At 38.6% G+C, this 25,785-nt stretch overlaps 1 protein-coding gene across 6 annotated transcripts in view; it reads right to left on the reverse strand.

The window, feature by feature from the left end:
• The window catches only part of PJA2 (praja ring finger ubiquitin ligase 2), a 53,287-nt gene that overhangs the window by 12,927 nt on the left and 14,575 nt on the right, over positions 1 to 25,785 (reverse strand). For 4 of the 6 annotated variants that reach the window (XM_026062018.1, XM_026062019.1, XM_026062022.1 and 1 more), the window contains 5 exons: positions 22,869 to 23,069; positions 19,090 to 20,149; positions 14,477 to 14,662; positions 12,763 to 12,948; positions 11,328 to 11,439 (listed from right to left, as the gene is read on the reverse strand). In XM_026062018.1, coding sequence (XP_025917803.1) covers positions 11,328 to 11,439; positions 12,763 to 12,948; positions 14,477 to 14,662; positions 19,090 to 20,149; positions 22,869 to 23,067 — 1,743 coding nt within the window. In that variant the 5' untranslated portion in view covers positions 23,068 to 23,069. Of the gene's footprint in view, positions 1 to 11,327; positions 11,440 to 12,762; positions 12,949 to 14,476; positions 14,663 to 19,089; positions 20,150 to 22,868; positions 23,070 to 25,556; positions 25,691 to 25,785 lie in introns of those variants that run through there. The other 2 variants (XM_026062020.1, XM_026062023.1) reach the window with 2 other exon arrangements.

Consider the following 25,785-nt stretch of genomic DNA (forward strand, 5'->3'; position numbering starts at 1 on the left):
ATGCAAACTCCTTCAGTATTTTTTCCTCTTGATTTCTGGAGAAAGTTACCCAAATGCTAGCCTGAGAATGTGTCTGCACTCCTACCATGGTGGTGCGGCAGCTCAGGCCACCATCCCACAACAGTTGTAACCCCGCAGCTCTACACCTACAGTCCAGTATTTGTGGCAGTGCAGAGATCAGCATGAGCTAACAGACAAATATTTACAGGTCTTGCTAAGCTCACTCCTAGCACAAGTATTCTCATCTATAAATCGGCTGGTTTAAAGGTAACCCAGGGACAGTTATCCATGGTGCAGTACACAACTCTACCTGCAAAATAAATACATTTCTCAAATTTAACAGCTTCAACTCATTCAAGTCTCCTACAATGGGCAATATTGCCTTAGTGACATTTAGTATTTACAATAGTATTTTCCTACAGCTGTGATGGTCTGATAATAATTTGTAGGTAAAAAATACTATGTTTAATTAGATCAGTTGCTACAGCTGGAAGTATTAGATAAGCTCCCAGGCACACAAAAGGATGCAAGATTACCTACAAACCTACAAAATATTATCTACAAACCTCTGTATCTGTATTCAGTATTAGTAGTCTAAGACAGAAAATAATTTACAAAAGCATTGTACTGCTTGCTTTTGAAAACAACATAAAAGAAACATCAGAGAAAGGAAGCCTCACAATGACTCTGAAGCTTGAAACCACATCTCTAAAACCAAAGCAGACCAAAGAAATGTCCATTTCACAACGTTGGTGTCAAGGTTTCCAAGATACCTTTACTGCCATCCTCCTATTACATGTGGTGACTGCTTATTGTTCCACGTACCATGAACTCAGCACAGGATACAACTAAAAACGGGCTTTAAGTTCCTCAAATCTGTAAATCAGCACAGGGAATATCTATAAACAAACTCACTAATGCTGCAGAGGCACCCAAACTGTTCTAGACTCCTACTGAAGTAACCAAACACTCCCAGTAAGTAATATCCTTAAAACAAATGGAAGCAGAAAAAAAGTCACACACAGATGTTATCACGTTTTTAGGACAGAAGATACTTTAAAAGAATCCCAGTGTCTTACAGAAAATAGCCACTTCTTCTCCCCTCCAAATATCACAGTTAACCATGACAAATTTGTCTGTCTGTCTGTCTGTCTGTCTGTCTCTCTCACAGAGAGAGGATATACCCGAATTTTGGAAGGACTATGTCACATCCCTTTCAAGAGTTTCACAGCTATAGCAAATTGGTTTTGAAAATTTTTTGAAAAGTTTCTGAGCTATAATAGACTTTGATAATAATTATGTTGTCATAGGTGAAAAAAATCTAGTCAATGAACCTTCTGTTTTAGATAAGAGAATTTGGGGAGACTTAAAGAGGGGAATTAAGTAAATCAGTAACATGCTGAATAAAGCCACAGTCATTAGACAGACTTTTAATGATGTTGTAATTAAACCTAACACAATCTGTTCCTCAAATCAAAATAATACTTACTAAAGCTAGTCAAAGTTTAGACTTCTACATTACCAAGCCTCTGTTGCAAAAATATTTCTCATTGCCAGGAAGCAGGCAGGTTACTTTTTAAACTTGAAGACAAAGGAGAGACTTGTTATACCCATAAAGTAGAATCAGACTAAGCAAGACTTAATACTTGCTTGTCCTAAACCCAAACCTAAATAATACCAAAACAGTGTAACTGGCAACTGCATTTGTAACACTGTAACACTAGTAATAACATAACAAGCAACAACTATTCTCTAACAGAGCCAAGCATAAATAAATAAATAATATGAAACCATAAAGGGGCAAAGAGGCTTGTGGTATGGTTATTCAAACAGGGTAAAGAAAAATGCGAAAGCAGTAAAATCTGCAAGGCAAGTACAAAAGACGTAGAACAAGCAGGAGTGATGTCTAGCGAAACCAAATAATCCTGCAGAATAAGCAACAAAAAGGCCCAAGAAAACCAGAACAAGTCCTGGTCCCCAAAATAAGATGAACTATGTCAACAGCAGATGAAATCACCCCCTTTTGGGGGGATGAGTATAAAATACTCATGGAGGGGACAGGGGACAAACAAAAACAAAAACAGGGAGGAGAAAAGATAGCCCACTTCAATTCTGGCTTCCCTCAAAGTGCTCTCAAGCCTGATCACCTGGACCTTACTGACTGAGACACTTTCCCTGCGATCTATAACTCCCTATTGAAACAGGGATACATTTTGTTGCAACGAACTACAGAACAAAAATTTTCATACTACAAACGTTTTCTACGTTCCCTATGAATGGATGATAAGAAACTGCATTTTTCTAGTAGAAAGAGACAGTATTTTCAGGAATTTGTCCCTTATCCAAACTTGAAAAGACTCAGTTTGCTCTKTGCATCCCAAAACAAAACATTTTCTTAATTTTTTTTTCCTGAAATGCCACGTATCTGAGCAAGCATAGTGACCACAGTAGCGAAGATAAGGAAAAGCTTTATAACATTATGACATATTTAAGTCATTTACTGTTCCACTGAAAGATCACAGAATCACAGAATGGTTGAGGTTGGAAGGGACCTCTGGAGATCACCTAGTACAACCCCCCCCTGCTCAAGCAGGGTCACCTAGAGCATGTTGCCCACAATTGTGTCCAGACAGCTTTTGAATATCTCCAAGGAAGGAGACTCCACAACCTCCCCGGGCAGCCTCTTCCAGTGCTCTGTCACCCTCACAGTAAATAAGGTTTCCCTTACGTTCAGACAGAACTTCTTGTGTTTCAGTTTGTGCCCGTTGCCTCTTGTTCTGTCACCAGGCACCACTGAAAAGACTCTGGCTCCATCCTCTTGATACCCTCCCTTCAGATACTTGTACACATTGATAAGATCCCCTCTCAGTATTCTCTTCTCCAGGCTAAACAGGCCCAGCTCTCTCTGCCTTTCCTCATAGGAGAGATGCTCCAGTCCCTTAGTAAGTCCCCCATCTTAGTAGCCCTCTGCTGGACTCCCTCCAGTAGTGCCATGTCTCTTTCGTACGGGGGTACCCAGAACTGGACACAGTACTCCAGATGTGGCCTCAGCAGGGCTGAGTAGAGGGGCAGGACCACCTCCCTCAACCTGCTGGCAATGCTCTTCCTGATGCAGCCCACAATACCTTTGGCTTTCTTGACCACAAGGGCACATTGCCGGCTCATGGTCAACTTGTTGTCTACCAGGACCTGTCCCAGGTCCTTCTCTGCAGGGCTGCTTTCCAGCAGGTCAACCACCAGCCTGTACTGGTGCATGGGGTTATTCCTCCCCAGGTGCAGGACCCTGCACTTGCCTTTGTTGAACTTCAKGAGGTTCCTCTCCGCCCATCTCTCCAGCCTGTCAAGGTCCCTCTGAATGGCAGCACAGCCTTCTGGYGTATCMGCCACTCCTCCCAGTTTTGTATCGTCAGCAAACATGCTGAGGGTGCGCTCTGTCCCTTCATCCAGGTCATTGATGACTAAGCTGAACAAGACTGGACCCAGTACGGACCCCTGGGGGACACCACTAGCTACAGGCCTCCAACTAGACTCTGCGCCGCYGATCACAACCCTCTGAGCTCTGCCATTCAGCCAGTTCTCAATCCACCTCACTGTCCACTCATCCAGCCCACACTTCCTGAGCTTGTCTATGAGGATGTTATGGGAGACAGTGTCAAAAGCCTTGCTGAAGTCCAGATAGGCAACATCCACTGCTCTCCCCTCATCTACCCAGCCAGTCATTCCATCAGAGAAGGCTATCARATTGGYTARGCATGATTTCCCCTTGCTGAAGCCATGCTGACTACTCCTGATCACCTTCTTTTCCTCCACATGCTTAGAGATGGCCTCCAGGATGAGCTGTTCCATCCCCTTTCCAGGGATGCAGGTGAGGCTGACTGGCCTGTAGTTCCCTGGGTCCTCCTTCTTGCCCTTTTKGAAGACTGGGGTGACATTGGCTTTCTTCCAGTCCTCAGGCACCTCTCCTGTCCTCCATGACCTTTCAAAGATGATGGAGAGTGGCTTAGCAATGACATCCGCCAGCTCCCTCAGCACTCGTGGGTGCATCGCATCAGGGCCCATGGATTTGTGGGTGTCAAGTTTGCTTAAATGATCTCTAACCCAATTCTCCTCAAAGGGAAAGTCTTCCTTTCACCAGACTTTCTCYGTGGTCTCTATGGTCTGTGATTCCTGAGGGCTGATTTTAGATTTTAGACTTTTAGGTTTGTAGAACAGACTTCTACATCTTCATCCACAATTGCCTGACAACTGGGGAAAGTTTTAGTTAAAAGCTAGTCTGAAAGCAGTTCCAGGAACACAAGCTTCTAGTCTATGTCAAACCAGCATGTGATAGGGCCACATCATATCTTATTAAAGCAGTGTTGTCATTTATATGGCATTAGCCATTCGTAATTCCTATTTTCAACAAAGTAGGACATTACATCCTAATCCTGTCTACATCTTGCTGTGGTTGTTAAAGACATGTCCTCAGGAAAAAAAAATTAAAAAGAAAATAAAAATTAATCCTGGACAGACAGATGTTACCAGGCCTCTTTTGGTCAATTCCTCTCAACTTCCATAAACACAAGATTGCCTAAAAAAAATGTTGGACAGTTTTGGGTAATCCTTGCTCTTATTTTCTGAGCAATTACAGTAGTCACCTTCAAACTGATGAAGGGTGCTCCATCTGTTCCATTTGAGATTGGACTGAAAAAGTCTGCCAACTAAGGAGTCTGCATGGACCTGCAGGGAGGGAGGAAGCGATGAGGAGGTGTTGTGGTCTTGCCTCGCTAGCAGGGTCCTTCCGAACAGACAAACAGCCCTGTTGTTATGAAACTCGCAGAAGTCAGCGAAAACAGTATTTGCCCAGAGTCACAGCCGTATAAAAAAGGATACTTGGGTACTAAAGACCGTCTCAAAATTATTATTATGAGCCCACAAATCAACAAAATTAGGGAAGTTAAGGATTGAGTAATGAGCATGGTCGGGTCAAGCTGTCTACAAGAAGATGGTGRCGAGACAAACGAGGCGAAGGAGGAAGCGATGGGAAGACATTGCAGTCCACCTCCCTGTTTCGCAAGGAGCAAAAGACCATGATCACAGGACTTAACTCTGATCCACGATAACCTTCAGCTCATTACACCCTATTTTAATATTATCTCGCACACCCCTCCTAATTAGCATATCAGGAAGGGGCGGGAAACGAATAATAAAGCAAAAAAGGGCCAATGAGAAGCGGCTCTACGAATATGCAACTATGCATGAATCAGCATGGATGACATTTGCCCAGAATCCCAGCCAGGTATAAAAAAGGGTCACCGGGCAGGAGAGTTTGAGCAGGGACGGGAACGTGACCTGACCATCCTCTCCGGCTGGACCGTGAGTATCCCCCCCCTCCCCTTTTCCTGGGATGCTGGGTTAAGGTAACTCCTCGAGGTTGAGAGTCCTCTTGCTAAGAGAGTGAACCAAAAGGCTGGTCAGTAGTGACTCCTCAAATTTGAGAGACCTCTCGCTAGGAGAGTGAACCAAGAAAGCTTTCCAGTAGGGATACGCAGYGCTTTCAGTTACTAGCGCAGTAACTGACTATTTCGGGTTATCCTCTCTAAACCAATAATCGCATTGTATCAAGTTATCCTTTCCAAATCAGCAATTGCATTGTATCAGGTTATCCTTTCTAAATCAGTAATCGATGATTTCGCGCCATCCTCTTGAATCAATAATCGACGATTTCAGTCTATCCTTTCAGGCTATCCTTTCTAAATTAGTAATYGCATTATTTTAATGGATGTTACTAATCTAAGAGCTTGAGTGAGGAAGTAAACATAGTTTTTATTATATTACTGTCTCAGTCGTTACTATCAAACCGTCGTAGCGTGACAGTAAATTGGCGTAGTTGGCAGGATGCGATAGGATAGGCAGGATGCGATAGGATGAGATGGGATAGGATACAGGCTCAGTAGATACATAAGCTAGGGTAACTGGGTAGAAACGTTTTGAATTATGTCGTTGTGTGAGTTATTGAGGAGACATGGATGCGGACCCTCAAGCCCTGGAACTGACTGGGCAAATGATAACTGGGAAGATGAAGCCTTTGTCGTGTGTAGGATAGAGGAAATCAGAAGCAACAAAAGAGATGGGAAAGGAAAAGGTGGTATGTGTGCCATCTTAGGGACTTGTTTACTAGCAGCCCAACAAGCCAATCGGACCCATCGGAAAAGTAAGGAACAATTACAAGAAAAGGTGCAGGAGTGTGTAGATCTTGAAAGAGAACTGAAATTAGGGAAAGAGCGAAATCAGAAGTTACAAGATAAGTTAGAACTCGTCTGTTTGACAGCAAAAAGGCCCCCCACAGCAGCTCAGATTAGAAAGATAGTGGTGGAGGACTCGGATGAGAAGAGCTGCATAATCTAAAAAACTAGGTAGTGTGGGTCAAAAATCAGGCCAACAGACCCGAGCACTATCAACAGCGCAGTGGCCTGGAAGTTTAAAGCCCCGGATTGTGATTCCGGTAGGACCTAGAAAACACAAAGTTTCTTTTTTAATTGATACTTGTGCACAGAGAAGTGTTTTGAACAAACACATGACCAATAGATTAAATATTAAACCGTCTGAAAGATCAATTTTTATAAAGGGAGTTATAGGAATTGCCGAATCTTGTCCTTTAGCAAAACTTTGTGCCTGGCTCCCAGGAGACAAACGTCTTACCAGACTTGAGGTAGTAATAAACCCAAAGGGGAATGACAATATTTTAGGAGTTGATGTATTACAAGGAAGAAATTGGGTACTCTCAAACGGCACCCAGTGGAGCTTTGGAACAGCTAACATCAAGCTTTTGCAAACCTCCCCCGCGCTGCCGCCTAGTAAGATAACTAATGTTAAACAATATCCTTTAGCATCTGCTGCATTATCTGGAACAGGTAAAGTCATTAGAGACCTAGAAAAGCAAGGTATTATAGAGAGTACCCATTCCCCCTATAATTCTCCAGTGTGGCCTGTCAAAAAACCAAATGGAGAATGGCGATTAACAGTAGATTATTGCCAACTAAATGCTAATACCGCTCCTCTTGTGGCTGCGGTCCCCAATATAGCAGAACTGGTGARCCAGCTTAGAACTGCGGCTCACCCCTGGATGGCCACACTAGATGTAAAAGACATGTTCTTTATGGTCCCGATAATAAAAGARGATAAAGACAAATTTGCTTTCACCTGGGACGKCATTCAATATACCTTCACTCGGCTGCCCCAGGGATACAAACACTCCCCCACCATCGCTCACAATGCATTAGCAAAAGTTTTAGATTCACTCGGTACAACCCCTGGAGTAAAAGTCTATCAATAYATAGATGATATACTAATAGGGTGGCTGGACAAGGAGGCAGTGTGACAAAAAGCCCACTTAATTTGGGAAAAACTGACTGAGATAGGGCTAAAGATACCWCAAGAGAAATGTCAAGGACCTGCCCAAACAGCGACCTTCCTAGGCGCCAAATGGATAGCAGGAGCAGAAGCAATCCCTGAAAGGGTGCTCAAGACTTTAGAAAAACTCAAAAACCCAACTTGTAAAAAGGAATTGCAACAGATTATGGGTACGTTGGGATATTGGARAAAGCATGTCCCAGGATTCTTGATAATTGCCAGACCTCTTTATAACCTTATGCGAAAGAATAGCAAATGGAATGGGACAACACCCACGAACAGGCATTAATGCAAATAATGCAAGCAATGAATCAATATCAAGGGCTAGGTCCCGTGCATCCTAGTAACCCTTTTGATGTAGAATGGGGGTTTAGCACACATGCAACTTATTGTGCCATCTTTCAATCACCAACCGATGAACCTAAACRGCCAATTTTATTTGAATCCACTGCCTTCAAAAGAGGCAGAACAAAGATATAGTGAATGGGAAAAAGGAATCTTAGCCATGGTAAGGGCTGTAAAGGCCACCAAAAAAATAGCGACCCAACAGAAAGTAGTCCTAAGGGGACCCTTTCACATTTTAAGTGCTGTGAAACGAGGAACACCACCCCCTGAAGGYATAGCCCAGAGACAAACAGTTCATAAATGGTATGTGTATTTATCAGGAGTCCAAGATAGCCTGGAAATAGAGGAGGGACCAGTAAAAATAACCAAATACCAATTACCCCTAACTAGCCTTGTACCAGAAACAACCCCGGGCTACCCAAAATCTCCCATTGCAGTAGCTGAACCACTCACTGAAAGGTCCGACTTAAATGGGGTATGGTTCACTGATGCCTCCTCATACAGAACAGCCACGGGGTGGCAATATAAAATAGTTGCCTTAGAAATAAGCACAGGCCGTAYGATAATAGAAGAAGGCAATGGCAGTGCCCAGGTAGAACTCAAGGCTGTCCGACTTGCCATAAGAAATGGAGCAACAGCTGTGTATACTGATTCGCATGCAGTATTCAAGGGGGCCACAGATTGGATAGGATTCTGGGAGTGTAATAAGTGGCAAATAAATAAGTGCCCGGTATGGTAGCAAGCAGACTGGGAAGAGTTGCTGAAGGAAGGAAGGAAACGGTCTATTGCGATAGAGTGGGTGAAAGCCCACAATCCAGACGGAAGTCTGACAGCTAAATGGAATGGGATAGTTGACAAGTTGTCGAAGGTAAGAGGAGTGACAGTGAACGGAGTAGAGTGGGACCGAATAGGAGAATGGCTACGTATACAGCGAGGACATTCAGGGGAGAAGGATTTAGTAAAAGAAGGTATAGTCCGAGGATGGCCCATAAATATAACAACTGCACGACAAATCATAACACACAGGCAAACTAAAATGGACATCAGTATACCTAAAAGGTAAAGCATAGGAACATATAATATCCAACAAGCACCAGAGAATAACTTTCTCTTGATGCATTTGGTGAGTAAACTTAATAAAACCCAATCTTTTGGACAACAAGACAGTAGGTAATAACCCTTAATAGAAAGGACTTTAATTCAGCTCAATCAAATTGACAAAGAGCACAGCACTGATAAATACAAATTAAAATGATACCTTATATGGCTATGTTCTAGAGGAGCAGGGAGCAAATGTATAAATCAGCTATCATATTTGACATCTAGCTGTTACTGGCAGCACTGATGTTTTGGAATGTCTTACTGGATATTTATTTACTGTTAACAATATAGAAATTAACAGACAGATAGCATCAATGCTCTTTCAGAAAGAAAGAGATGGGAACGAAGTACCTCTGGATCAAACTGCAGAACTCAGGAAGTTTCTGTGGAAGCAAGACATCGCTGGATCTCCCCTTAAGAACTAGCAGGTTTTGAAACTGCTTATGAAGAAGCTCTCTACTGCTGACTAATTCCAATTATGCCAGACTTCCTTGCCCACCATAAAGTTTCAGACATCCAAGTGCAAATTTCAAGCACTAATACTGGTTAAGAGAATTGGCTTTCCCTCTTGTCTGATATCCATAGTGACTGGATGTAACCTGTACTATACTCAGAGAATAACTAACACCTTTGTAGCCCTCTATCTGCTTTCTAAGTGGTTCAATGACACTCAGTTCCTGGTGACACTAATGTAATTACAGCGGCTTCTCTGTCAGCCATGCGTATAGTCACCTAGGACTGCTTCTACAGGTCAAATTGACAGGAGTCCACACATTTCATCTGACAGAATAACTAGAGTTTTGTTACACAGTAGTGAGAAAGAAAAACTCAGAGCCTTAACACCCTCAGTCTCCTGTTCGTGTGTTAATATATAGATTAAAAAAGAAAAGATGGGATTAGATTCCTCTCTCTACACAGAACCTCATGTTCTGGTCCTAAGGAGAAGGTCAACTGCTTCTGTAGTTCTGTCCCTTCTGATAGGGTGAGAGAAACTGTAGCTATGAAAAGGACATGGAATTTCCCTATACAACTTCAAAATACTGTTTCTGTAATAGGGTATCAATAGATCTCTTCCACACAGTTCTGAAGTGTCTCCAGATGAGCAATGATAAGATCTTACATAGCTGGAAAAGACCCTTGGGACTTGCTCTTAAATAATGCTGACTTCCTGTATACCCTGGAAGAACTAGGAGAGCTGGAAACTGAGTCACTACCAACTTTAGGGGACCCTTTGGTCCCTTTCCCCCTTGGAAATCCCCCATAAAGTTTATTCACGATTTTCCTTCAAATCATTAACCTCCCAGATAGCCATGAGAAAAACAAAAAAGATCTATGACTGTTTCACTGCTTTAGAAAAAATCTTTAAGATGTCCTTAGTATTGTGCCTGCAAGCACACTAGGACACAGTCTGCTCTGCTCACCCCTTTAACTAAGAGCTAGTAGTCAAGCAGTGCTGCCCCTCAACTTATGTCATATATGAAACACTCAGTATAAGGTAACTGTTGCAACACCATATTATATGCCTACACACCATTTAACTCTTATTTTGGTAAATACTCTGCAGGGGAAGTTTCTGGCAATGCAATAACTGTCAAGTTTCATCAAACTGAGTTTCACCTAGCTCCATATTCAGTCTGACAGTGGCCAACACCAGGCAATTCACACACACACAAAAAAAAAAAAAAAAAAAAAAAAAAAAAAAAAAAAAAAAAAAAAAAAAAAAAATCAAAACCTGTGGTAGTTCTTAATAACAAAAGCTGACAGATAAAATGAGGTATATCAGAACAAGGCTAAGTTAAAAGGGAATGCTTAAAAAAAAAAAAAAGAGAGAGGGAGAGGCAGAAGGTCAAGACAATCAAATCCAAACCAGTCTTGTATCACGGAATAAAAAGATGAAACTTCTGTTCTATTTACATTTTTACAAAAAGAAGTTGGGATAATCTCTGGACACAGATCCAGGTACAAATGAACATTCTTTTGTTATGCAGGGAATTTAGCAACATTAAATGGCATGTGTTTATACTGGTAGAAATGAATATCTCCTCTCTTTTTAAGAGAAAATAAATATTGTATTCTAAAAACATTAGTGCTGATCCATGACATCTTGCACTACATCATTTAAAAGAATTTTAACATTTATTTTCAAGTTTGCAAACCTGAAAGTTCAAGCTGAAATGGCAAAGTCAATTTTTTCTGATTCTCAGTCAACTCCTGAAGAAGGATTCAGTAATGAAAGCCTAYGGCACAATACCATTGATATAATACCACTGAGAATATGTAGACCATTCTTACATACTGTTGCAAAGCTGACTGGAATAAGACCTAAGCTCTTATGTATTTAAGGTTAACATATAAAAGATTACCTGCTAAATTAAAAAAGAGTCAATCTGAAGTTCACAATGACTTGAATATTTTGTTATTAAAAAAAAATAAATCTTAGTGTGCTTTGGTTTTATTTTACACAGAAGTCAATTACTATATTTTAATACCTCCATAGCTTGTGCTAAGCGTTCCTCTAATGCCATATACGTGAGAAATTGAGGGTCCACATATGAAATGGCTTGAGCGACTCCTAGGCCATCCCCAAATTCATCAAGTAGTCTGAAAAACATGAATTAGGTAACACAGTCTTCATTTCAAAGTTAACAGTAGCAACACAAGGGCTGGGTACATTAATTATTGTGTATCATCTAACACCACCAGTTGTACGTGTACTCTTAGAGGTGATATACTCACAATGAGTTTTTACTGTTAACTGCTTCAGAATAAAGGTGCATGCAGTTACAGGAGTTCAGCCAATAAGTTTCACATACATGTTACTAAGCTACTTCTAAAATTATCTTCAGATTTTAATTATGGTTTACAGCTCTTAGCTTAGCAGAAGCTGCAAATCCTGTCTTCAACATTCAGAGATCAAATCTTAAAACGGGCACAAGCAAAATCATGTACGTATCTGTATATGCTGAACAGACAAAACTTAACAGCCTGTTAGAGAAGTTTCTTCCCTTCTATTCTGATCACTTAAGGAAGCTTGCTGAGCCTTGCCTCCAGAACTGAAGGCCAGCATTTGTCCATACCCTGCTAATTTCCTTGGTAGCTTGTTGCAATAGTTAATTGCCTTGCACTACAAGAACATGTACCTTTCTTCCAGCTTAAGCTTCCATGCATTACTCCCTGTTATGCTCTTTGTAAATATACCAGAGAGACTGGAATATTCTCCTCATTGAGGTACTTCTACACTGTAATTTAATTATTTTTTAATAAGCATAAGATTTAAGTCTCTCACTGGAAAGCATTCTCTCAAGCTCACTTTAACATTCACTTTAAAATAAACACACTATACTATTCTAGGATTAGGCTCAATAATGCTGTGCAAGTGGCTCTGCAATCCTCCAGCTACTTGCAGGAATTTTTTAATAATTATATTACAATATTCTTCAATAATTAATAACAGAAAATCAAGTGAAATATTCAAAATTATGGTAATATTAGGTTTCCACTTGGCATTACAAAGAGAGATAAAATGGGTTTTATATGGTCTAACTTGCAACATTTGCAATGGAGGAAAAGTTACAAAATAACACCAACTTAAATTCTGATTACATTCATGTTGCTATACTTTTATTATACTTCTACTATATTTAGCAGCCTGAAAATGAATTGAAAAATACACCTAACATCTCTGAAGTAACCATTCAGTATACCAGAATCTCCTCTGATCACAGCTGATTTAGTGAATCTACGTCCTTTTTCTCCCGTTAGGAAAGACACAGCACTTTAAGTTAAACCTTAAAATGCAGGATTACCAGCTCTTGAAGCAAGTGCATACTGACGAACATGCATATTCCATTATGTAACATAAAAAGCAAAACGATAAATAACTCAGCCCTCTGAAACTAAAACAGGAAACCATCACAGGCATACCTCCACTCCACATCCAGGTCCTCACTCATGCTGGAGTCATCCTCAAGGTTGTTGTTCCCATCCAACATAAAGAAGCCAGGATGCACAAAATGACTAACTGGATCATCCTCCTCATCACTGCTACTTTCTATTTCCTCATGGTACTGTAACCAAGGAACCTCTCCTTCCTCCAAAGATGTCTGTTCCCTTCAGATAAATAAATGAAAAGCTGAAACTAAAAATTTGGAAGAATTTACAGATACATGCAAAGAACAGAAGCTATACATATTACAACAAGGGGTGAAGCTGTATGTTTAGATTCTCAACTCAGCATCTGCTGTAAAAAACAAGACATTTGTAGTTGCATCAGCTGACCCATCCAGACCCATCCAGAATCTTGCAACACCCATGATTCTGTCGCAAAAGTGTTTGTCTAATGCTCAGGACCAGCAGTACAGTAAACAGCTTTCTTTGCATTTCCCTTAGCATGTCTGCCAGGGCTGGAAACGTTGGTAATAAAGATTATCTTACTCATCTACAAGTTCCTGAAGCTGTTAAAAAGAAAGGCTCCCCTTCCAAAGGGAAACCTGGCCTCAATGCAAAGAGATATGATTACTAAAAAAGGCTGCACACATGAGAAAAAAGGATTCTTTTCATTCCTGGATTTTCTAGAGCAGCACAAGTCACCTGGATGCTTCGAACCACAGGGCTGAGACCCACTTTCCGTAATGGAGGGCAAATAAACAGGAACCATGTCAGAGATAGGTATATTTGCAGCCTGTTCAAATCAAAGAATGCTTAAGAGCGGACAGCTCTCCTGCTGTTGTTCTGAAGCAGATGAGTTTTTATAATGTTTTCATAAAGCCGTGCTAATTCTTCAAAACTCAAGGAGCCAGTGATACGAATAAGGTAACGACACAGATTTGGACTGCTTGGTGTTAGCTACTGTCTGCCTTAGCACGAAAGAAGAGAACATATAGGCATGACTTATTGCTAAATAAAGCCCCCAACTAAGAACACAAGTTCGATAATAGATGTTCAGAAAAAAAACACTTTAACTTATCCTTAGCTGCTTCTATTTACAAATCTTGCTTTGCAACAAAGGCAGAAGCTTTTTTTAAATTAAAACAATGAACAACTGGAAAAATGAAATGAAATTAAAAAAAAATTAAAACAACGAAAAACTGGGAAAAAAAGCTTTCAGCAAGGAACTCCTTCAAGTTTACTATACTCACTGATAGAGCTGCAGAAATACCTAAATAAAGAGCAGCAGTTCCATTCACTGGAATATGAGGAGCAATGAAGCAAAGAGAAAAACAATAGCTTTGCACAGAGTACAAAGCAGTATCAGAAGATGATTAGTGTATGTCTGTGGTTTAAAAAAGGACAGCTCTTTACAATTAGCCTGTATGTAAACAATACCATACCTAATCTTGCTTTTAAAAGTATACCCAGCCTATTAACCTGCTGCTTTTTCTTATTATTAGAATGCCAACACTCTCCTAGTAGTTCTACTTCTGTCCTAGAATAGTCAGCAATATTTGCATGACATAACATTTTTTTCCTATTCTAAATATAGGAAACTAGTGTGATTGTTCTGATGTAGGCGAATGATTATTGCTGGTATAATAACTATTTTTAGAAGTGGTATTATTCTCTATAGTATTGTGCTGACACCATGCTACTGCTGATGTTACTACTTAATAGGAAGTAATTGAATGAAATAAAACCATACCCTCCTTGGAAACAGAAGTCTGTGTTCTCCTCTTCTAGGCCACTGCTGTTGCTCTGCACTTCAGGCTCATGTTCCTCCCTGCCTGGGAGAGTCTCCCAGCTCTCATCGCTTGAGGACTGGTCTTTATCTGTAGCAGCAAAATACGCAGGAAGAGATGCAGACCATTCTCCGTCACTGCATTCCGAGCTGCAATTTGGACAAGGCAATGCAGTGTGAATTCAAATACCACTTCAAGGGGAGAAAAGAAACTAAAAACCAAAAAAAAAAAAAATTACAAGAAAACACATGTGATTTGCTACTTTTCTGTGAACATTGCTCTCAATATGACTAGGATAAATTCATTTTTTACTACTCATAAATTTTTTACAGGGTAAGTATATAATAAAGAGTTAATTCAAGATCCATTATTAAAAAAGAACCATGCCCATCCTACTTAGCAAAAAGGTTTTGCTCTCCTCCCTCCACATTAGCAGAGTACAYGAAACATCTCAGGAGTACAAGCCAAGACCAACTATAAACACCTCTTTCTCCCAGCACCCTGCAAAAAGAAAATAATAGCAGTGACTCCAAGAAGCGCTTGACAATCATGGCAAATTTTGGTCTTCCCTCCTGGACAAACAAAACTTTGTAAGCAACAGCCCTGAAAACCTCTAAGCTATATACAACACCATTTTTTTTAAACCATACAAAGATACACAGAAGACCTACTGAAAAACAACTTAACTAGTCCAAAAAAAAAAAAAAAAGAATAGCAAAAGGGTTTTCAGAAAGAATTTGTTTTTTCAGCTCCATCACCATGTAGAAAAGAGCAGTAAATAAACTGGGGGCAGCTTTAAAACAACAGCAATGCTAGCAGAATCTCCAGAAGAAGGACAGACTTACCAATCGCTACCTTTGGTAATACGCTTAGAAGGTTCATTCAATACTAGCAGTGACAGAAGACACCTACCGAAATCAAAGTAGAGTCAACCAGCTATGTCCCTTCAAAAAGTTTCAGGAAAATGTAATGGATAAGCAAACAGAAAGTTTGCTTGATAGAGCACATCTTACTAATAACACAGCAATCCAGGACGCCTGCAGCTCAGAATTTTTAATTTCATAAACCCAATAAGTCAGTGTGCATCAATGTTCTCATCTCCCCACTTTCAAATTCACTTTAAGGAAAAATTTCTCTTCTTCCTGTGTAATATTACAAGCACATGCCAATAGAACTTGCTGTTTAATGATCTATCAGTACTTTTGAAAAGCTGCACACTATACACTTCAAGTTTTATATGAATAAAGAAGATGAAGGACAAAGATTACATGGAAATATTTTAATTTGAAGCAGGAATATATTTTTCCTCTTACAATTTTGAGAACTAGGGAAGGTGAAGGAAATGAGAATATTCATTGTCCTTGGGCCATTTCAAAGGATTACTTTTCAACAGAAACAATACCTGTTAAAAAAGAAATTCTGATATTTTAATAGATGAGACAGCCAGTACTGTCTAGGATATATGCAATCCAAYGCATCCTGTATGTCACCAGCTAAAGCTGAATCACTACCATTTTAGTATTTTTTTTTAACTTTTTTTTAAAGGCTATTCGAATATGCTGTAAGGTTAGCTCAGAGATTCACATCCCTCATTTTAGTTTTCCCTATCTTACAGTCCACTTATGATTTCCTAATGCAGATTTTAATATAAATAATACTCCTAAGTTGATCGTCAAATTTGTTCCAATATTCTGCCTTTAAAGTTCTGGTAATAAAGTTTATATACATACAATGATTCAAAACAGAAAAGAGAATATGCATTAAGTTATTAATACTGTATAAAGCAAGAACACTGAAGGTACCTATTTCAAAATGTAGGATTTAATGGGGTCCAGCTCTGCAGAGATGCAGAACTTCATGTAATGGTTAGCGAGTTACAGACTTCTCACTTGCCAAAAGCACACCGCATTTCCTGAGCATCTGCACATGGATTTTCTGGGAATGGTCCCTCCCCAGCTGAATCAGCCTGTACTCAGCTCCTTCAATTTAGCATTAGATCATTCAGTAACAGACGTGTTCCTCATCCCATCAGCCTATGCTGGGGAGCAACCACAATCCCACCACCTCAGAGCAAACGYGGTTCTAACAGCCGTATAAGACTTCTCACAGACCTCCTTATTCCATGCCAGCATCATAAGAGCTGGGCATTTCTTCAGAGCAAAAAACGTGTGGTGGAGGCCCATGCTGCAACAACCAGCAAAGTGAATTTTTCTCTGGGTTGGAAATAGGAGCAAGCAGAGTCACAGGATGCAGCATATGACACCTATGTCAATTCTGTTCTTCATGCAGCAATATATATATATTTTTAAATGTGCAAATAATGACTAAACATTCAAACATACAACTTTACCTTTTGAGAGAAGAAAAGCATATATTAGTCCTTTTTATAGAGTAAACATTGACAATTTACTTCATAGGGATATATCTTTCAAAGATTTAGAACATGAATTACATTTTTTAAAGCTAAACGTGCAGGTGATGAACATTTAATGCTTCCTGTTTAGATGTTCATTTATTTCTATCATGAAGAACATAGTCACTTTCAGATGTGTAAGCTATATTTCTCTTTTTTATCGTTTGACAACAACCCATCACTTTGCACCATGGGAGCCAATGCTCTGGTTACAAACTATAGTATGTTTCCTCCACTGCATTTTAAAATTCTAGCACAGCACTTCAGTAGAAAAAATAAGTTATACAGTAACAAAAACTTTTTGAAATAAAACACTATGAGGAAGAAAAGGATTCTTGTAAAGTCCACTTACATCTTTAATAAGAAAAAAGAAAAAAGGAAAAAAAAAAAGGGTCTACTAACCCATTTTACAAGGCCTTGAGGATTTTGTTCTCTCATAATTGGGACTCTGCAATATTTTAATGACAAGATTTTATGCAGATTAATTTTCATGCTGTACACCCCACAAAAGCAGTGGAAACAGTCTAATAAGCATGTTAAATTATGAAGCATAATAGCAAAAANAAAAAAAAAAAAAAAAAAAAAAAAAAAGGCACGTGGACATCCAGAAGATGAGTTCTGTAAAGAATGCAGTGGAAACACAGTCAAAGATGATGAAAGGAAAAGAGAAGAAAAATTGCAGAAATTCAAACTAAAGCAACCACAAAAACTACTGCATTTGCCACAAATTAACAGAAAGTTAAGAAATAATTTTTCCCCTCTAACAGCTCAGTTATTTAACCCTAACTCACACGGACAAGCACTTAACCAGCATTAAGCGAATAAAACTGTTCATCAACACAAGGTTCATACAAATTAGTTTATCTTTCAGATAGAGAGCCCAAAACAGGACAAGCCTGAACGCTGCCCCAGGGATCCACACTGTAGCCACAGCCCGTAGATCTGAAACTGTTTTCATTCACATTTACTTTGGAAACATCTACTATTCTAAAGAACTGCCATTAAAAACAGGATTATAGATAATCCAATCAAATTATTCTTCAGAGATGATGAAGAAGAATTTCTTTCACAAAGTTTGGAGGCAAGAATATATGTAAGCTGACATGCATAATATTGAGATCTGATGGCAAATAAGAAATTCTGAAAATAACAGTTCTTGAGGGGAACCTGTAATTTGCCAAAAAAAAAAATCAGCCTGAGCCAGTCTTCCCTCTCTTCTGCATCTTCTCAGTAAAAATAAACAAATGAAAATCCTAACGAGTGTTAGTGTGTTCTAACCCTAAACAAAATGAAAGATTTTTTAGCAGTTGGGTAGCAGACTCCCAGCGTATTAGGTTTTCACTGTATTTTTAAAAAGCTGCTTTGGCATCCCCAGCTCAGAAGCATTACAGACCACGAGTATTCTACTAGTGCAACATTTGAAAATATCACAGCGAAAAAAGCCTGGCAACAAATGGTGATCTAAAAATGCTTACTTTTCTTCCCCTCTCAGGTATTACACCTACATCTTTGTTTCGCTTCAGAAAACACTTCTATGAACTCCTGTATTTTTTTAATGCTCATTAAAATGTCTAAGGCAGTGAAATCAGACATAAATATTTTTATATAAATATATTTTAAAATTTCACTCATGGTCTAAGGCATTTCTCTACAACGAATTCTCTTGAAAACCAGATGCCATATATTAACTACCAGGGGATTGCATCATGCAAAACAGACTCCAGAGTGAAAGCTAAGGTTCAAGATGACAACGAGGTACGCTCACATGACTACCCCTGTACACAGTAATACTGCAAAGACAGCAACATTACATCTATATGGAAGTATTAACAATCAGCATTCCAGTAACAACCCAATCCTTCCCTTATCTAATTCCTACGAACCAAATTTCAGTGGTTTTGTACAGAGAAGACAGACATCAAAATCATGACAGTGGATCAGAAGAATGTTAAGTACAGTTTCTTTTGATTGACTTGGGAAGGGATGAAGGAGAAGAATTGAGAGAAAAAGTTGGCATCTTGTTATACGATCATATTGTGAAATTGCTTAATTTTTTACTATGTCCCATACCATTTGCCAACAAATTATTCAGATCAGCATATCATTTTACACATAGAATGTGTAATAGAGACAAAATACACAGACAAAAAAGTCAAATCTTACCTGTCTTCACCTTTGTGGGACATTGAGAAATGTCTGCTGCAGTCTTCAAACTCATCCCAGAAAGTGTTATCATCTAACATAATTTTTCTTTCCTGAGCAGTTGCATTTTTCCTTAGGTCTATTTTTGCGTTCTTCTGTGTACCTTCATAGTCTCTTGGGTCAAAGAACATACTGGAACTCATTTTTTCTTTGCCATTCCTCAAGGCACACTCTGCATGGCCATGCTGGACTTCAGCAATTTCGCTTCGCCTCCTAGAACTGCTCTTCTCTTCATCATCATTAGGGAGAAGTTTCTTTCTATCCAACTGGTTTGCAGGATTTTGTTTTCTAATTTTGGGTCTCACTACCAGTTCAGGTGAATTCTCTTGGTCAGTCTTTCCATCACTGACATTTAATTCGTTACAAATAGGGGTCCCGATTCCAACATCCACTACATCTTTTGTCTGTTGTGTTTCACAGCTGGCAATACTCAGGTTATTTTTCAGTATAGCTTGATCTTCAGCAGAAGATTTTTTAAATGTCCTGTTGTTTTCATGGGCCAAGTCTGAATCTCTGTTAGAAGATCTCATTAAAGGCACTGGTCCCACTTCTTCACAAYGTTCCCTAGAAACACTGTGGTTAAGACTGGATAACTGGGACTGTAAGTCAGAAAAAGACTCTACACCTTTTTCTAACTCAGAAAGCATGTTATCTAGTGTTTCCTGAAATACACCTGCTTTTTCTTTTGCCAAAGAAAGATTACCTTGGCCATCATCCTCTCCATCACTGCTATCTGGCTCATAAGAGTCAATGTTTACAAAAGCAATTCCATTTTGGCCATTCAAATCATTACACTCTCCCGAAGCATATTCTGCAAGGTCCTTGGAAATTTTGTCAGGATTCATAATGCTCCCTGAGATTTGGTTGCCTTCCAGACTGTAAGAGACTAGAGAAAATGGTGAAGTGTTTGTCTCAAAAGCTTGGCTCGATACAGTTTGACAAACAGGTGCTCCAGTTCCAACATTTTCTAACAAAGGCTCATCCGATAAACCAGAACAAACTTGAACCAATGGACTGGAACCTTTACAGAAAGTTGTAAGAAAGAATACATTGGAATAATCAAACACAATAGCAATGTTCTCATTTACAACATCTGCTCATGGAAAAAAAAGGGTAGTTTATTGGGACTGCAGTGTAATTTGATAGACACAGACATTTGGYAGAGATGCATTGATTCTTTGCTAATATATTATGTTTTCATTTTTATAAACTAAGCCCATACAGACAGATTAAATCATTCAGCTCAGCCTGTGATAGCAGCAGCAAAAAATATTAAAGAAGGAACATGTTCAAGACCAGCATCTCTAAGTTGTTTATATGACAAGGAATTCTAAGACAAGAACAGGAAACTTGAAAAAAAATGCTAAAAGATTAAAAAAGCAGCAACATTTCTTTCCACAACATAAAAATCAGACTACCCATTCATTAACTAGCTGAACTGTGCCTCCTGCTACAGTCAGATAAAGCCATTTATTGATACTATAAATTACATACTAATAGCACTATATTTTGTACCTGCTGCTATGAATGCAGCTCCTTATTTGGAGAAAATAATAGCAGAGATGAATGCAGAATTTACAGTTGGCAGTTACTATCACTGCAAATTCAGTTTGCTTATTTTAAAGCTGAACCTCTTGCATAAAGGCACAATAAACATCAAATCCAGCAACAAGAGTTAAAGTTAAAAATGTATACATTGCACAAAATTAATGCTTAGTGCAAGTCACCCGTAAACTCCTAAGCAACGTACATCCAAAATCTTTCTGAAAACACAATGGCTTGCATAACTTGATGCAAGTCCTTATAAACTGTAGGCTGCTATTAATACATTTGGGAAACTTTTAATCACCAGAGAAAAAAAGTTCTGAGCAGAGAAAAATCGAGACATGCATGGTAGGCGAAGGCATTCCATAACACGTATTTTAAAGAACAGCCAGAGGTAGGGAACCGTATAAAATGAGTGTTCTGCGTTTAAAAACAACAATACCACCACAATAAAACAAACAACAGTTTGCTAAGTGAACATCCCAAACAGATTCTTCAAACACACCTGGAAAACACTGGTTGCATGGAGGACACATACATCAGGACTCTGACAACTGCTATACAGATACTTGTAACTACTGCAAACCAAACATTTGCTTCAAATTCAGCTTTTACTCTCATCTAAATGGCTAATCCATGTCTAGGCTGGTAAACTGATGGCACTGAATTTCATAAATAAAAAACATGAGCTGTGCCTTTCCACACTAGGAGTCTGGCTTGTAGGAAACAACACTGTAACATTACAAACACTTTATCTGATAAAACGTTGAGATGAAGTTTCTTCTACCTATGTTCTGTGGTTGCTTACACGTATAAAAGATGTCAGGTCAATTAGGAGGGAAATATGCAGAACATTTTGGTCACTACCCACCAGCAGAAAATAAGAATCAACTTGGGGGGGGGGAGAAAATCTAGTTGAGGGAGGAGGAATAATCAATCCAAAACATTTCTCAAAATCTGGAAAGCTGTGATGCCAAAAAAAAAAAAAAAAAAGACCAAATATAAAGAGAAAGGCATTCTGTTATTAGACCTAATATCAAAAAGAAATCAACACTCTTTTAGATTTTCCATACAGAAAAAAACCAACAACTCATATTACAGAACAAGGAGCTAACAGTCTGTAACCTGTACATTTCTTATGACTCCCTTAAATACAGTATGTTCAGTTCTGATTCACTGACATAGAAAAGGTGGTAGCATCAGAGGGAGACCATAGGAAAATCTGTACAAGAGTAAGCACCAATTTACAGGAAACATACCTTTAAGATGCAAACGTAGTAAATATATGAAGCATAGATAACCACAAAAATGGTCAAGTCACCAATTGAAATAAAACCACCAAAAAAGCATCTACATCACATAATAGCCTCCAAGAACAATGGTATACGAGAAAGTTAAATTTACACTACATTATCATCAAAAAAGAAGGAGAAAAGGAAAAAGTTGTTTTAAAATAGTTTATAAGGGAAGGAGGAAAAAATGCTACTTTGGAACATCTAAGGCTGTATCAACAACCATTTACTTTTTAATATAAAACAACCTCATACAAAGAGATTGGATTGTTTATAATCCAACAGGCCATTTTGTGGCTCTTTATGAAATCATTCTTTGAAAGCTAAAGTCTCAAAAGACAGTTGAAATCAAATTTTAATGTTCAACATTCACAAAAAAAACAGGGAAATGGTCCAACAGGTATAAACCAAAAAGAGGGAATCTTTAAGAGGTTTTACAGGATTAAAGTAATTCCTGCTCTAGCTATACTAAGGTTGACAAAGGCACCTCAGAGAAAAACCTGGTCCATGATATGTAAAATACTTAGTAGCTTAGTTCTATTAGCATGTTAGAATAGGTATTTTCTTCCAAATGTGATTCTTTCATAATCATCTGATTTGAAGACAAAATAAAAAGAAATCTACAGTGTTACAATTGTCTAGTTGGTTAGGACATATTAACTATTTCAGGAATCTACTTCTTCAAGCAAAATTAAACAGCCTAAGATATTTACTACTTTAATTTGCCTTCATGTTGAGTTTCTTTTTATGAAACCATCTGAAATGCAGTTTGCACATACTAACTTATGTGGCTAGTCTCTCTTCCCTTCTACACCATTTTCTATGCACCTCCCACTCCCAAGCATCTCAGTTTGCAATTATATGGCACATATAATGGCACATAATACAAAGATATGCACGTACACAGAGACTTCTCTTTCTGAACATCGTCCAGTTCTAATCCTTCACATTCTCCACTGAGATGGTGTCCATTCCTGTCTTGGCTGGTCAAAGATGGTCTAAAACTGACATAAGCATGTCTTCTTCCATATCTTCTACCCGTAATAGTCTGATAGCCTCCTGCTGGTTTGGGCCAGGCAGGTTTGCCAGCTTCTTGACCCATTGCTACATGAGATGATAAAAACAAAACAAAACAAACAAACAAAAAACTTGTATTAGACAACAATATCCCTTTACAATTCCCCTCCCCCCAAAAATTTGACACAACTTTTTAAAGCAAGGAATTTCCCAACTCTCTTCAGAAAGGTTTTGAGATTCACTGACATACAGTTACTAAGAATCTGAAGTGCTCTGGGCTTATATGGTATGAAAGTACATAATAACTGAAACTTTCCTCTATACTAATTAATATTGACAACCACTGATCTTGTCTTCATCCTAACATGTTTGTAGTAAGTAACAAGAAGGTTTTATAAAATAAAATATTTTTAAGATTAAATATGGACACCACACAACCATTCTTTTTTGAATGCAACACCCTTCTGCATGTGGGTCTGACATGCTACATATGGCAGCTTGCAATAAGCTTCTGAAACATTATAATGGGAAAGCTTCAAGGTAACGCGACCCAAGTCAGCTGGCCCTAGCTAGCTTATCTCTGTGACAGGAAAAAAGTCCAATTAATCAAACATATGTTCCCAAACAAAGAATCCCAAGTCCCAAGGACCAATGTTTTAGTCTGCCTTTGGGAATATCCTCAGGCATGGCCATACAAGGTAATAACCCATGTATTGCTCCTATTACTGTAATAACATTCCATGTTAATGGATCTTAATGCTTTTATTAAGAAAACACCAGGTAAAAACTACAGGAAAATTTGAAACACAGTGGGGGAAAGCTGCCAATACCATATTGAAGAAAGATTCAAATCCAGCATTAATATCTGCTATAAATAAGCTAATACAAGAGTTCATGTCCAAAGGCTGTTGCTTGTGCAAAAGCAATTAGAAGTTCAATATTTCAAATGTTCAGTGACTTTTCTGTGTTCCTCTAAGCCACTTTTAAGCTTTACTAGATATGGAATTAACATAGTAGCTTTATTGCTCTTGAAAGACACTACACTGAAAAGGACAACCTAAAGCCAAGGGAAGTAAAGTCTGCAACTATCAACCCACAGCTTTCTGAATTTCAGAAAAATGAAAGGAAAGCTTTATTTTTCCTGGCTGTTAAACTGATCTTTCCACTACTTTTTAAGAGTGAATATTTATATACAAAGATGCCACTGATCAACAGTTTCTTTATGCAACTTTGAATAGCATATCCACTAGCAAAGCTAGTGCTTATAGTACACGGACTGTCAAGAAAGGCACAACTGAATATGTACCAACTCTAAAAGTTTTTAAGTTCTTTTTTGAAAACAAGCATCACTGCTGAAGTTGTCATTTTGCTAGGACTGACATACGGGAAACTAACTTTGTTGCTTCCTGTCTAACACAAACCATTAAAAAAAAAAAAAAAAGGAAGGAAAAACTAAATGAAGGTTTTTTTTCCTCAGGGCTGTGCTCAACAAAAATTGCATGATCTCTTAAAGCTTTAACTAAAGAAGCAAATAAAAAAACCACCTATTATAAACTATAGCTTCTACTAGAAGCTATAGTCTTAACAGCTTCAGGCACAAAACAGCCTCCTACAAGAAAGCTTACAGAACCTGGCACAGCAATTTTGAAGATGTTTGGTAGAAATCTGCATTTTAGTGGAAGTTCTACAGGGAAAGTCTCAATACCTTCTGCTTGATCTTCCCTAAGGAAGAATTGTTAATGTAAGCAAGTCTCAAACCCTAAAGTGAGCAAAGGGTGCTCAGAAGGGGGTGAGAAGAAACAGATAAATTATTGCCTCTCTTCCCAACACCAGAACATGGTATAAAGAAGCATGAACAGTGGAACGAGAAATAGTGGAAAACGTAGGGCCACAAAAAGAATACAGGCTTCCAGGAAAAGTATTAAAAAAAAAATCACTTGTTTTTTGGCCTGATATAGAAAAAAATTAAGTTTGGAGTAAACCAAACAAAACTATGCATAAAATAAAATAATTGCAAAAGAGTCTAAAACATTACTATTTCATTCCCAGGTGAATTGACAGCAGCAATGAAGACACTTGCTGTGTTTAAAAGCAAAAAATCTTTCAAACATTTACAATTCAATTACTTAAAACTGTAATGTTTAAGTACAGTAGAACACGAGTAGTCTTTTAGCTAACATTGCCAGATTCACTTCTGTGACCATTAGCCAAATTATAATAAACTGCTTGTTACACATATGTTGTCTTACATCTCATCACCTTATATGTATTACTCTAAATCTCCCCTAAAATGTGTAATTCCAGTCATCTCTCATTTCCACTGCTCTTCCCACACAGGGAATCTCTGCAAGCAGAGCCCAGTTCCATGAACCCTTCAGGAGTCCAAACACATCCTTAACTAGCTGTGGCTTGGTTATACTGTCTATTTTCAGAGACTTGGGGCACAGCTCAATAGAACCTTTCAGAAAAAAAAAATAAATAAAAATTAGGTATCAGGGACTTTCTTCTCTCATGAAGTTTGACATCATTTACGTATAACCTTCATTTAATATCTTGTCACATATTTGTCCATACCTGCCCAGTCCACATCAAACGACAGAAGCTAAAATGGGCAATTCACTTTTAACTATATTATTCTTGCAATCTTTTTCAAGTGCTGCTCCTTAAAAATGTGAAGATTCCCCATCATCTTTGCCAAGAAACAGTCTCTGCAATTAATGCAAAAAAAAAAAAAAAAAAAAGTGGGGGGATAAAGGGGAGAAATTTTGACAACCAATTTTCTTAGTCACCCAGTTAATATTCT

Source organism: Apteryx rowi, unplaced genomic scaffold, assembly GCF_003343035.1.
Source record: "Apteryx rowi isolate R43461 unplaced genomic scaffold, aptRow1 scaffold_19, whole genome shotgun sequence".
Taxonomy (NCBI): Eukaryota; Metazoa; Chordata; class Aves; order Apterygiformes; family Apterygidae; genus Apteryx; species Apteryx rowi.